This window comes from Aspergillus saccharolyticus (genome assembly GCF_003184585.1).
Source record: "Aspergillus saccharolyticus JOP 1030-1 unplaced genomic scaffold BP01scaffold_10, whole genome shotgun sequence".
Lineage (NCBI taxonomy): Eukaryota > Fungi > Ascomycota > Eurotiomycetes > Eurotiales > Aspergillaceae > Aspergillus > Aspergillus saccharolyticus.
Genome location: NW_020290620.1, coordinates 56,263 through 70,371, shown reverse-complemented (window position 1 = coordinate 70,371; position 14,109 = coordinate 56,263). Strand labels below are relative to the sequence as shown.

The window sequence follows — 14,109 nt, the reverse complement described above, 5'->3', positions numbered from 1 at the left end:
GACAAGACCTGCTCAATAGCCTTCCGCTTTGATATCATGATTTGTCTTTCGTCTCCCCTTCAGTTAAGTAGTCTTGTAGTACGGTTGGCGGGGACGTTTCATCGTTCAGCGTCGGGGTGGTGTCTCGTGAAAGGATTTCGTCCCATGCCCTACGCCCTGTAGTCAACAGCGGCAATCCTCGGTCTTCACCACCAGATGTGATTTCTCAGCATATCTCCAGCAGACGAACTTGACTTTAACCTATTTACATTCATTATCACTGGGAAGAACCCCCCCAGTTTCATGACCCCATCGCGCAGTCACCCCCACAGTCACCGCCACCCCCATCCTGCTTTCCGGAACACAACAATGCAGAGAATTGGCTTCATCGGCCTCGGGGGTGATGGGGACACCCATGGCGCGCAACCTGGCGCGCCCCTTCCCACTGACCGTCTGGAACCGCAGCGCGGGCAAATACGCCGCCCTGGAGGAAGTCGGTGCCTCCATCATTCGTATCGCTTCAACGACGAGGCCCTGACGACGGTTCTCTGTGCCCGGGCGGTCCAGGAGGCCCTACGCGGCGCCACCCCCAACAACCACCACCACTACCACAGTGACACGCAACCGGACTCGCACAAGAGGAAAGTCATCGTGAACACAAGCTCGGTGTCCGTCGCGACCAGCTAGACCCTGGCAGACGAGGTGATTGCCGCCGGAGCCCACTACGTCGAGATGCCAGTGAGCGGGAGCAAGATCCCCGCGGAGCAGGGCCAGTTGGTGGGGTTGCTGGCGGGCGAGGAGCGCAGTGTTTTTGAGGAGCGCGTCCGCCCGCTGTTGGGCCCCAACATGAATAGACTCGAGTGTTGGTGCTTAGGGAAATCTGTACTGTATTCAGGCCTGCGAGTAATCAGGTTACTTGAGCCAAGTGCATATTTAATAAAATCTACAATCAGCCAAATTACATCCGGAGGGGCTGCTGTCATGGATTGCGGCGTAAATCACTCGGCTATGTGAATTCTGGGCAACTTTCAGGGCTACGTTGCCATTCTGGGAGCATCAAAAACGTTCAATTAAGATTCATTCAATGGACTATCGCACAATTTCTTTACATTCAAGGCAACGCTTCACTTCACACTGTTCTTATTCTGGATAGGACCCGCGTGGGAATTATATCGACTGAGCAGCGGACTAATAATGAGCAACGCATCGTCCCGTAACGGGGGCAGCTTCCGGAGCAGCGGACGGGGCCGGATTAGAAGCAGCAGCAGGAGCAGCAGCAGAACTGGCATCGGAAGCAGCAGCAGGAGCAGCAGCAGAACTGGCATCGGAAGCAGCAGCAGGAGCAGCAGCAGGACTGGCATCCGAAGCCGCAGCAGGAGTAGCGGTGGGCGCAGCAGGGGTAGCAGTCTCCACAGCAGGGCTAGTCTGACGCTGGGCGTCACCCTTGGAGGCCTGATCCGACCAGTCCTTCACGCCGACCTCAATCGCATCCGAGATGCCGCCGGCCACGGTGCCAGCCAGGCTCTGCAGCGACTCCGGCACCTTGGAGACAATCGTGTCGGATAACTTCTTGGCGGCCGCCTGCTGATCCGTCAAGTCGGTGTAGGTCTGTGCGCCCTCGCCCGCGCTGACAATCAAGGTCTTCTTGTCGTCCAGCGCGCTGATCACGGTCGAAATCTTCTTCTTGAGGTCGTCGACGGGGCCCGGAAGACCGAGGGCGTCGGTCGCGCTGAGGGCGGAGGTGCCGCTGACCTGGCTGTTGCCGCTGTTGATCGCGCTGACCAGGTTGTCGGAGGCTTGCTGGACCTTGCTCACGTCACCCCCGCTATAGGCTTGGATGGCAGATCCCAGGGCGTCGACCTTGGTGCCGATGCTCGAGAGGACGCCGGTGACGGTGGGGAGGTCGCGCTCCACCTTGGTGGGAGCGGCCAGAGTACCGGCGGCGAGGCCGAGAGTGAGGGCAGAGAGAATAGAGACCTTCATCTTGGTTGATGTGGTGGAAATTGAGATGATGTGATTGGAGTTGAAGAGAGATGAGGATGAGAATGAATGTTGAGTTGCTGTGGATAGAGAGGGTTGATCTTGAGGGCGTTGGAGCGCATTTATAGTTCTTTCGTCCTACCCTCGATGAGATGATGAAACGCTAAATAAACAAAGCCTAAGTTCATGGTAGTATGGTTCATGAGAATCTGCTAACTTGAGCTCCCGGACATGATGATGTGCAATGATCTCAATTTCGAGAAATGATCGACAGGGACTGGCTGAAATTCCGGGGAAGCTAAAGCAGGGTCTCAAAAAGTGGTGTTTGAAGCGGTCGGATTTGGGAAAGCAACCCTCCAGATTTCCCGCCACCTACGGAGTATAGGTCGAGTCTGCTTCGTTGTTTTCAATTTTTCAGATAACTTTGAAGCAGTATCATATTGTCTCATTGGGAAAACTCAGCCTCTGCAATTCGTCTGTGCTCCCTCGACGGGCCGCAGCCCTATCCGCGGGTCGCCTTCAGGGGCGAACGCAGGTTTTCACATCATCTTCAGAGTAATCCTTTGTCATCTCAATCCAGTTCGAGCTTTTCCCTCCCAGATACGGATTCAGTAATTTGAGATGTCTGCTGGACTGATGAAGCCAATGAACTTCATGAGCTTTGTGGACACGACCTTGGGGCTGGCTCCGGCGCCACCCTCACATCCCTCATGGTCATGAGGAGAATTGCACATTGATGAGCATGAAACCACGCTAGTCTGAGACAGGGTCCTCTGAAGTCTATTGCTCGTCGTTTATTGTCGTTGATCGGGTTAAGAACCAGCATGTCGCATCCTGGCCAATCCCTTTTCGACTAATGCTCGAACTGAAATCCTCCACTCGACGAGAATCACACAAACAACCAGTAACGGCACCGTGACGGCCACCCAGATCCAGATGTCCAGGGGCCCCTGACCAAACTGCTTGAAGTTCATGCCAAACACGGATGTTACAAAAGAAATCGGTAAGAAGATAAAGGTCAGTCTGTTGGTCAATTTGGTAAGCTCCCCGACCAGTCGCGATTCTTCCGCCGTGCGTTTGGATTCGGCAATGGAAAAATTGCTCATGATCGTCACTTTGCCACTGTCGCATAGCTCAATCAGGAGTTGGGCCTCCGTGACCAGAAACTCCAGATCGCGTCTTTTCAGGGTCAGCATAGTTCCGCGCGCGATCTGATGTGGTAGTGGAGCGATAGGGTTTCCAGGCGATTCAGGATCCAAGGCTTGGCTGAGGCTGCGGAAGTGCGAGGCCCATCGGACGAGGACGTTCTTGGTGTATTCAAAATTAGAAATATCTTCCATGTTCAAGAACTCCACGTTTCGTGTTTGCGTGCGGTGCATAGCCTGGGTAATGTCCTTTCGCAACATGTTCAGGTACTGCATGGCCGCGGCGGATTGGAAGGTGAATAGCTCATCGAGCACAAGGACTGGGTCCTGCTGCAAAGTGCTCCAGTCTAGAGTGTGTCCATAGTCCCTGGCTAGGACGGACAAGGCTTGTACGCTACCCGGACAGCCGGATGTTGTTCGTTTGGACCCCCTTGTGGTGTTGAGATGCTTTTCGAAAAAAACCGGGCAGCACTCCAGCGCACAGGCAAGGTTCTGAAACGCGCCACCATCGGGGATTGGCACGTAGCTGGATACGGAATCGTTTGCTGCATCGCTCCATACGATCACTGTGAGTCCAGTGTAAGCTTTAGTCTACATGTGCATGCTTCGCAGTCAGTCTCTTACCCTTCACTGCTTCGCCTCCGGTCAGCACACAGATGGTGATCGCATGCTCCACGACCATCGCCTCCCCACTATGTATGTTGACCTCTCGCACGATCGTTAGGCCCGCGGGGGTGTCTGCTCCGGCAAAGAAGCTCTTTGATCTCTGCCGAAGAAGCTCAGCGCACGCAAATCGGGCCTCTTGGAGGTCGGTGGCGCGGACAAAACGACCCTCGTTGCCTGTGAACACAATGCATGGCACTGCAAGCTGGATGAATTGTTGCGACCGGGATGGGATACTGGGTGCAAGATACCAATCCCTCCGACCGGTCGGTAAGAAGTCCAAATGACGGTGCAAGAATCGATGATCAATCTCGTACCGGGTCACCAAGGTGTTCAGCCATTGGGGGGACGGATATCCTGTGAGGAAGATCAACTCGCTCTGTTCATCTACCTCGGTCATCTCGAGCTCTGCAGAAGCGCTGAACTCCCGGGCCTCTGCCCGTTCGGGCTGCGCAAGAGAATATAAGTAGAGAAACACGTTGTCCAGCGTAGACGAGCCAAAACCTCGTGCGGGGCAATATGGTCGCGATGGCTTCTGATAAGGACGATTGAGGTATGATGCTAGATTGTGCATATAGGCGACAGAGTGCAAGGGATCACTGTTGAGCGACCGCACTCGTGAGCGCAAGAATCGAACTCCATCGTCGCCAGGCTCGTCATATTCAGACTTGACTGCTGGCATCTTGTTGACGCCTTCGTGGTTGTTGTTCCAACCGAGCCGAACTGAGCCTTGACAAGTTGGTTCATATGTAAGAATTGATGCGCAGGGCTGCGCTTCACTTTCTTTTGGAATTGTTACTATGGCGTTCGCTGCGCCTCATCGGATCCTGCAAGTGCATGGACCTCCACCCCCTTCATGATCACGTATCGACCAACCAAATTCTATCTCCTCCCTCTTGGTAGTTGGAAAGTGCATGAGAGTGTGATTGATTTTGCATTTTGAGTTGGCTGCTCTTTCACACCTTTCCAGTCACAGGCCCAGCCTTCCAGGCGTGGCTGATAGACAGCTACGCTGGTGGTTCAGCCGATCAACGCAGAGCAGGCAACAGATTATCAGCAGGCAACGAGTCTGACCATCGCAACTTTCCACTTCATTTCCACCTTCTGCTGTTGTGGTCCATGGATCCTGTTTACTCCCGAAAGCCAGAAGGCTTCCTATCTCCCTCTCTGTCTGATCAACATGGGACGATTCAAACTATTCCATGCGGCGGAATCCGACGAATATCCGAAGAAGATGTAAGTCATGGTTCGACAGACTCCAATCAAGAGAAGCCACCGGTTCCAAGGTGTGCTGGTGCACGGTGCAAAAAACATTTGCGCTGACTTTCATGCAAAGGGTCGTCGTGGTCCCAGGTCTCGATGCGAACTCCTTGGCCGAACAAACATGCCCTCACTTTACGGAATGGATTCAGTCTTGTTACGCCTCACTCAAGCCCTCGCTGGAAGTCTGGATTTACTGCCACGGCATCAAGGCGCAATCCCTTCAGTCTTGGGAACAAGTCTGTCAGGCGGGAAAGGAGCTGTATCATGAGCTGGTTGCACTCTGCAAGGATCGCATCAAGGTACTACATTCCGCTTCTTTCATTTACTACATTTTTTTCTCATGCTGAACCATGATCACACAATCCTAGTCGCCCGACAGTAGCCTCGTCACCATAGGGTATCGGCTCGGTGCTTTCATCCTCAAAAAGGTATGACTGTCTTCGACGCAGCACAAACACTTGACTTAGAGCGCCAGGCCATCATAGAAGCACACCATCAACAGCACCGTCCCGATGAATCCGCCTTTTTCGACTATCTTGAGGCGATGGTGATGGTAGGCGACCCAAAATTGAAGGATGCCAACCGCGAGGAATGGTCAATGCTGGTGCAAAGATTCCTGCTCCTTTCGCCGAGCCGACATCCCCTTGATATATGCAGTCAGCAAGCACTGCACTGTCTGAAAGCCATTTCCGACCGCTTCGAAGAGATCACCGTCTATTCGCGATTGTTCCATATTACCTCCGAAACAATCAAGGCGAAGCGATTCTATTGTCTGCGCAGTCGCACTGGAGCCAGATTTGAAGGCTGCGTGTGCGATGCGAGCTTCACGGTGAGGAAGTGGACAACCGCTGATCTGGATGAGGACATGTCTGAGGATGAAGGGGAGCAGAAGCGGTGTGTTTTCCATCTCGAAAGTCGACATCGTCGGAAGCTGGACCTAATTGCTGCGAATGCGTGGGACCCCCGACCAAGGATTGGGAATGATGCTTGGGGGAGTACTGCGGATGTCACACCTTCGGCCGGCGTTGAAGCTGGCGCTTCGTTTGTCTCAGCGGAGCCGAATAGTTCGGTGACTGCGATTGAGAGTTGCTCGTCTGCTGATCATTCCAACTTCGTTGACCATTCAAAGACCTCAGATGAGCCTATTCCGCTCAGTGAAGCTGGAAGGATTCCAAGTATGATGTCGGTCTGCTCAGGTAGCGAGTTTGATTTACATCAAGCCGCGAAGCTCCCATGTCGAGACACACTGCTCTCAGCGTGCTCCATCGCTGATTCAAAGTGTTCTCTGCAATTCCATCCAGCTGAGGAGATATATAGCCCAGGTTCAGCAGAGGTAACACCATATAGGCAGAACAGCGGCAATCACAGCACAGACGATCTTCCCGAAAAGATGCCTTACAATGAAAGCAATGCGCGGGCGACCGGTCCCAAGCCCTACAGCCCACTAATTGATGCGACACGTGTCAAACACAATACCTTCATCAAAGATACATCAGGGACAAATTCTGGAAGACCTCTTCCCCTGCAGATGCGGTTGCCAGACCGGGCGCCCAACTTCTGCGGGCGGCAGGATATACTGGAGTCTCTGCGAGCATTCTTCACCCAGGACCTGGAGACATCCCCAGAGATAGTTGGCACGCTTCACAGCCAGAAAGTGGCAATCCTGACCGGCGTGCCAGGGATTGGCAAGACGGCTGTTGCTCGTGAGTATGTCCATCATAATGGTTTGCAGTTCAGTTCCATCATGTGGATACAGGCGAGCCATAGGCAGAGCATTGCGGAGTCTTTTCATGAGACAGCATTCGCTCTGCAACTGATTGAAGGCCGCACCAAACACACTCACGCACAGAGTCAGGCGAAACTTATGTCCTGGCTACGAGAGACCAGGTCAAACTGGCTCCTCATCTTCGATGATGCGGATGACCTGAGTGCTGTGCGGCGATATATTCCGCGCTGTGGCCACGGTAACATTCTCATTACCAGTAGGTCAACAGATCTCAGTCTTCTTTCCAACGCTGCAATCAATGAACTTTCAGTTAATCCACTGAGTGAGGAGGAGGAAAGCGAGCTTTTCCATGACATCACCGGTCTCGGTCAGGAGCAGATTGAACTTCTCGGGCTACGCCGCCTGTCAGGAGGTAACCCGCTTGCATCAAGTATGATTGCCAGGGCAATGAAAACCGAAGCGCAATCAAGCACAAGACAAAGTGCTCGGGAAGATGACTTGTTGAAGGTCCTTCATTACTCTTCCGAGTTAGTCAGTCAACAGAAACGAGACCGGCTTTGCTTTACACCAACCATGTGGCGCTGGGTCAGTACGAATATGGAGCAACTCACAGCTGAAGCAAAAGGCTTGTGTAGTGTGGTGTCCTATCTCGATGCGTATGACATTCCAGACTCCACCTTACATAAATCTTACGGAAGCCGCCCAAAACTCCAAACATTTCCAGTCACAGATCAGAGCTTTTACAAAGCCCGAATCCAGTGTGTGAGAAGTGGACTCTGCTCGGAAACGAGCTCTCATCGATCTCTACGGATGCACCGAGTGGTGCAATCGATTTTACGAGACTATTTGACAGATAACCAGGAACAGGGAGCTGCGTTCACTACAGCCGTGCAGCTGCTCTTGGACCAGTGGCCATCTCAGCGAAAGTTCAAGAATGTTGTCTTTGGCTACTGGCCGGAGTTCTCGCGCATTCACACCCAATGCCACCGCTTGTCCGAAGTTGCTGCGTCCGCTTTGACGACACCCGACCAATATGCTCCTTTCATTCAGCTTATTCTTCAATGTGCCTGGTGAGATTGGGAGACTTGATTATGGTGTCAGGATAGGCTAACCACTTGTGGTCCAGGTATAATTCACACGTCCTGAAAAATGCCGAAGAAGACGTGGAACTGGTCGCCCTCGCTCACGACCTGCTGGCAATCCTCCACCGGGAAAAGGTGCCAATTGCATCGCACTCACCGGAAGACCAGGACCAAGCGCCGCAACGACTCGTCCATATTGACAAGCGCACCTGCGGCTGGAAGGTCATTGACACCAAGGGCCAAAAACCCGCCGACTACATTGCTCTGAGCTACAGCTGGACCGATCAAAACGCTGACCCCCACATGCCAGTGAAGCTCACCAAATCTACCTTAGCCCGCTGTCGAGATGGCGGCCGCGTGGCTGACATGCCGCGTCTTTACCGCGATGCATGTAACATCGCCAGCTCTCTCGGGATTCGGTACCTCTGGATCGATGCCCTCTGCGTGATTCAAGATGACCCTGCCGACCGCGAAGCAGAGCTATCAAAAGTGGCGGAGATCTACCGAAATGCATCGGCGACAATAACTCGCCAGCATTTTCCGAGGATAAAGCTAAAGCTATCTGAAGCTTCCAGTTGTAAGATGTGGTTTGCGCCTTACTCAATCTTATGTCATCGCTGTGCTTCCTCCAGCCAGAAGAAGCCTTCCCCTGGTGTTGCGATTCTTCATCAAACTATGCCGGATTTCCTCAAAGGGTATCGCTCTGATCTAACTGGGCTGGCGCCTCTGTCTGAATTGTTCAATGTCGAGATAATCTCACTTCCGGGCATAGACAGACTCTCGACGGAGAGAGGAGAGGCCAATGAGGGTAAATTAGAGAACTCGCAGAAACAAAACCTTCCAGAGCCTGGGTGCTCAGAGCTTGGGCACACCTCGGCGAAGGAGGCACCGGGGTCAGCAACCCAGCGTATCTCAACCGTTGAAGGTTCAGAAAGACGTGTTTCTCGACCAGACATCTCCAGATACAGTGACAGTGACCAGGAGAGCAATCACGCCGCGCGTCCTGACAAGCTGAAAAGAGGACTAGTTAAGCATGAGCCGCAGAGAAGCGACGCGGATCTGACAGTACTATCTGAATCGGTAGAGGGGCGCCTCAAGACAACAACCGAGGCTGTTGAGAACGCAATCCGCACCTATAAACAAGAAGGGTCATTCCGCACTTTGGCTGCAATCATCCGAGCACGGGATCAACTGAGTGTATACTGCGACAAATCACCCCAGGCACTTAGCAAATATGTTGTGTTCACCACGTACCTTGCCCTAATCGCAATACAACAAGAATGTCCCGAGGAGGGTATGGATCTCCTGCAGGATCTCAAGGCAAGCTACAACATCGATGTCAGTACAGGGTCTGATATAGATTGTTGCAGGTGAGTGCCGGACACATGACCCGTATGGAAAAAGCTCTTTACTAACGCGGTGGATCTTAGTATCGGTAGATTCCATATGGCCTGGGGCGACGCGCAGCTCGCCCTATCGCACAACCAAGGTGCCCGCGGATCATATAAACATGCCCTTGCAGCAATGGTCGTTGAGGAAGAAGAGGCGGAGACTCAAACTGCAGAGCGTGCCGATCTTTTTGCCTTAGCGCAGCTCAAGATCGCCCACGTGTACACCAATGAAGGAAAGTTCCAGGAGGCACAGTTCGTATCCACATGTCACCCGGTATCCTATGACCGACTGACTTATGCTTTTCCACAGCAATGCCCTTCGGGAGGCTGTCGCTCACTTTGAATGCTGCGATACCCGAGAAGGTCAGATTCAATACGCTCGGGCTTTGTATCGACAGTCGCTGGTTTATGGGCGGCAGGGAAACGAGCGTCTACGGAAAGTGAGATTGGCGGCGGCCAAGCAGGCTATGGAGAATGTCTTGGAAGATGATGATGATCGGGCATCATTTTCTTGGAAGGAAAATATACCAGCGGGGGTGTTTGAGCGGTTCCTTCAATTGGGGATGAAATGAAGCCCGACATGCCCTCCCTGGCCACGAGTACTTGGGTATTTGTATTTTGCTGTGGGTTTCTTTTTTCTTGAGGGCCGTGTATTATTTTTCCCTGCTTACTTATACCCAGCACATACGAACGCAGGGTGTGGAAAATAGGGCTTCCCGTCCGCTCAGCCGTACTCAAGCCACCTATTATAGCTGAACGGCTGAGATGGTGCTTGCGGGAAGCGCGAAAGCTTGAGGGAAAAGCAAAAACATGTAGCCGCCGATCAGGACCGTCGTCGATAACAAATGCTGACCAACTGAGGTTTTCGCCAACAGCACAAGGAATCCCAAGCCCCACATCACAATTGACCCTAGGCTCCCACGGGACGGTCCGTAATGTCAGATTCGCAAACTGTATTAATAAATGCCTATCAATGGGACTCCCGTACCGCTCCAAATCAGCACGTCGGCGACAAGCCCCAATTGATACCTATTGGCCGCTATTCAACCCATGATCACCCAAGCCTGCAGGTCATGCTCAGTGCTCAGGCTCAGCTGACATCTTTCTTACCCATAAGGCCGAGCTATCATTCCGATCCCTTCCTAACAAAAAGAAGCATTGATGCTTCTACTCCCTACTTCACTTCTGCTGTGACACGGAATTAAGGATAAGTACGTATTGGCTTCGCGGAGACTGGATGCAGGGTGTCATAGCAGTCGATCCATGGTTAATAGCGTATTTATAGGGTTGGAGCCCGTATTTAATGAAGCTGGAAACGCGCAGTCAGCCAGGATTGCATGGAATATCTTCAAGACCAATTAATGTCCTGAGTCAGACCTATTAGAGCGCTAATATAAATTGACACGTCAGCAAAAGGCTAAATTTTTAGCCCTGCTTGCTTTTTCCATATCTTACCCTAAAGTACGTGATTGGCTTTCAAGAATGATTATGTTCCAGCCACAACCTGCTTATTAATCCCCCCATTTCCTTCAAGCAGACGAACCAGAATTTATATGCCAGATCGGACCCGTCAGTAATGGAAAATTGCAAATCTCTTGAAAAGCCCAGACCCGCCTTGTTGAATTTTTGACCCTTGATTCCATTAGACTTGAATACTCAGGCTTGTTGTCCAAGATGGATAGCGCTGCACAAGCTATTATTTTGGCTTTGCTACTTGGTTTGGGGTTTGTTATAGTTCGCTCGGGTGGAAGGTGGAGATACCTCTTCCTCCCAGAGACACCACCTGGAAGCACCAGAACGAGCTCTCTCAAGGAAGATGTCGACCAAACCTTCACTTTGCAGTCTTCTCTCCTTCCCGCAAGTTCTGTTACTTCGATCACAGAGCAGAATCCCCTCCACCCTTCTTTCAACCAGACTCCTGGGACAACGCCCGGAAGCATCAGAAATGGCCCTCCCGAGAACAAGGTTGACCAAACCTCCACCTCGCAACCCTGTCCACTCCCTGCAAGTACCGCTACACAGTCAGCTCCCCAGCAAGCGATCCTTTATCGGAAGAAAAATACAGATTACACTATCGGCTGGATCTGCGCCATATTAACCGAATACGTGGCAGCTCAAGAATTTCTGGATGAAGAGCATGAGGGACCAGAGTTTATATCGCCCGGCGATACAAATCATTACACACTGGGCAGAATTAAGGATCATAATGTTGTAATCGCTGTCTTACCTGATGGCGAATACGGAACCGCTGCCGCGGCTATAGTAGCCACAAATATGCAGCACAGCTTCCCCAACGTTCGGATTGGATTAATGGTTGGCATCGGTGGCGGTGTCCCAAGCAAGAGGCATGATATTCGCCTGGGCGATGTTGTGGTCAGTGCACCCCAGGACGGTAAAGGTGGTGTGTTCCAGTATGATTTTGGCAAGACAATACAGGGTCGCTCCTTCCAATACACACGGTTTCTTAATCAGCCTCCTACAGCTCTCCGCACTGCGCTGACAGGACTACAAGCGCGATACAAGAGAAGGGGTCACCATATTGAGAGCACAATTAACGGCATTCTTGACCGGAACCCAGGGCTTCAACAAGACTATGCGCGGCCGGCGGGGAACGCTGATACTCTATTCAAAGCTGAAGTGATCCATGATCCAAAAGGTTGTGCAGAATTCTGTGCTAGTATTCCATCAAATATCCTCAAGCGGCCCGCGCGAACTACGAACGAACCAAGCCCGGCGATCCACTATGGGCTCATCGCTTCTGCAAACCAAGTTATGAAGGATGCATTGATGCGCGATCACCTGGCAGCTGAGAATGATATCCTCTGTTTTGAAATGGAGGCAGCAGGGTTGATGAATCAGTTCCCTTGTATTGTCATTCGCGGCATATGTGACTATTCGGACTCCCATAAGAATAAGGAGTGGCAAGGCTTTGCAGCGATGACAGCGGCTGCGTATGCAAAAGATATGATCTGCGAGATTCGTCCAAGCTTGGTTGAGGCTGAGAAGAAGCTCGGTGAAATTCTACTTGGTATTTAAGTCTTAGATAATTATATTGTCTATATGTGTTAATCCTGTCTGCAGACCTCCACGACACTGCCAAAGAGAACCAGGACATAGCAAAGAAGCAGCTCAAAGCCCAGAATGATTTCGCCAAAGAAAGGTTCTCCGACAAAGAAGAAAAATGTCACCAGCTGTTCCGCCTCACTAGTGATAGTGAGAGTGATGCCACTTATGAGTGGTATAAGAATCGAATAGAGGAGAAGGTTGACAACACATGCATATGGTTCCTGCGGCACAAAAAATTCCAGGAGTGGCTCCAAGCTGAGTCTGCGCCCCTGCTAGTCTCAGCGGATCCTGGCTGTGGAAAGTCAGTACTGGCCCGGTACCTGGTTGACATTTACCTTCCACGGTCTGCCACAATCTGCTACTTCTTCTTCAAAGACAAAGTCCAGAACAAAGTCCGACAAGCACTTTGCGCGCTACTTCATCAACTTTTCTCTCAGAAACCGTCTCTGATTAAATATGCCATGCAGGAGTACCGCAAGGATGGGACGGCTCTGGTCAACTCGACAGAATCGCTGTGGAAGGTTCTACGGAACGCGATTGGAGATCTTGAGTCAGGAACAATAATCATAGTCCTCGATGCCTTAGACGAATGCAGTGAGTCGGACCTTCCAGACCTAGTGCGGAACGTGGAGGATCAATTCCGTGGCGGCCAGGGCAAGCTAAAATATCTCCTAACATGCCGTCCATATGAGTCGATTGTATCTAGATTCAGCAACTTATTGCACACCTTTCCGAATATCCGTATACCAGGAGAGGAAGAGTCGGAAATAATTAGTTATGAGGTGAATCATGTCATCGCGCATAAGATCAATCAGCTGTCGCAGAAGAAGAATCTCTCATCTGAAGTTAGGGAGAAACTGGATGAAGAGCTACGGAAGACTCCCCACCGCACTTATCTCTGGGTATACCTTGTCTTCAACTACTTGGAAGAAGAAGACTTCAAAAAAACAGCGAAAGGGGCTGAGTCTGCCTTGAAGAAACTTCCACGAAGTGTTAATGCGGCATATGAGCAGATCCTTAATAAGTCTAAGGACTACTTAATAGTTCGAAAGGTCTTGAGTATTATCTTGGCCGCGAGTCGACCGCTAACACTTCTGGAGATGAATATTGCTGTGAATGTAGACGAGACATTGCATTCTGTGGATGATCTTGATTTGGAGAGTGAAGGTGACTTCAAATCACGCCTTAGAACATTATGTGGATTGTTTATCACAATATACCAGGGCAGAATTCATTTTCTCCACCAAACGGCTCGCGAGTTTCTTCTGGCAGACTTGGTATCATCCAGTACTACTCCATTAGAGCAAGGCTGGTATCACTCCATTGCTATTACTCAGGCACATGAGGTACTTGCAACTGTCTGTGTGCGCTACCTCGACTGCTTAAATTGCGACAGAACCATTTTAGCAAACACAGATGGAGATAATAGCAACATTGCTGGTAGTCACGACTTCCTACATTACTCAGCCGAAACCTGGACTACTCACTTCCGCGAGGCCAATATCATTCCTACGGCTGCCATACTACCCTCTGCCCTTAGAATTTGTGACGCAGGTTCAAGAAGCTATGCAGTATGGTTTAGCATCTTCTTAGAAACTACATATTTAGAAGACAGCGAGGGTTTTTCGAATCTTATGCTAGCATCGTACTGCGGGCATTATGCAATCGCCAAGATACTTCTTGAACAGGGTTCGGATGTGGATTCCAAGAACACTTGGTATGGCAAAACACCTCTATCATGGGCGGCAGAAAATGGACACAAGGAGGTTGTTCAGCTTCTTATTCAGACAGGAAAGGTGGACGTGGATTCCAAG

The 14,109-nt window shown here is 51.3% G+C and overlaps 4 protein-coding genes across 4 annotated transcripts in view; 2 read left to right on the top strand and 2 right to left on the bottom strand.

The window, feature by feature from the left end:
- Positions 1-1,422: 1,422 nt before the first annotated feature.
- BP01DRAFT_274662 (cell wall mannoprotein 1 family protein) lies at positions 1,423-1,962 on the bottom strand (the record flags this gene model as incomplete). The annotated part of the gene is made up of 1 exon (XM_025571404.1): positions 1,423-1,962. A coding segment is annotated over one exon (540 nt), but the record flags the coding sequence as incomplete, so codon positions are not given.
- Positions 1,963-2,771: 809 nt separating this feature from the next.
- Positions 2,772-4,461, bottom strand: BP01DRAFT_396819 (uncharacterized protein; the record flags this gene model as incomplete). The annotated part of the gene is made up of 2 exons (XM_025578487.1): positions 3,729-4,461; positions 2,772-3,670 (listed from the first exon to the last, which is right to left on the bottom strand). The coding sequence occupies exons 1-2, from the start codon at positions 4,447-4,449 to the stop codon at positions 2,772-2,774; spliced, it is 1,620 nt and encodes a 539-aa protein (XP_025432379.1). The 5' UTR covers positions 4,450-4,461.
- A 486-nt stretch (positions 4,462-4,947) lies between these two features.
- BP01DRAFT_381450 (uncharacterized protein) lies at positions 4,948-9,801 on the top strand (the record flags this gene model as incomplete). The annotated part of the gene is made up of 7 exons (XM_025577307.1): positions 4,948-5,003; positions 5,104-5,329; positions 5,399-5,458; positions 5,506-7,826; positions 7,883-9,208; positions 9,269-9,481; positions 9,540-9,801. 7 exons carry the CDS (start codon positions 4,948-4,950, stop codon positions 9,799-9,801), a joined length of 4,464 nt encoding a protein of 1,487 aa, XP_025432378.1.
- A 1,102-nt stretch (positions 9,802-10,903) lies between these two features.
- Positions 10,904-14,109, top strand: part of BP01DRAFT_414904 (uncharacterized protein) — a gene marked incomplete at both ends in the record, with an annotated part of 4,088 nt that continues 882 nt past the window's right edge. The window contains 3 exons of the mRNA XM_025579091.1: positions 10,904-11,194; positions 11,285-12,257; positions 12,311-14,091. Coding sequence (XP_025432377.1) covers positions 10,904-11,194; positions 11,285-12,257; positions 12,311-14,091 — 3,045 coding nt within the window. The remainder of the gene's footprint in view (positions 11,195-11,284; positions 12,258-12,310; positions 14,092-14,109) is intronic.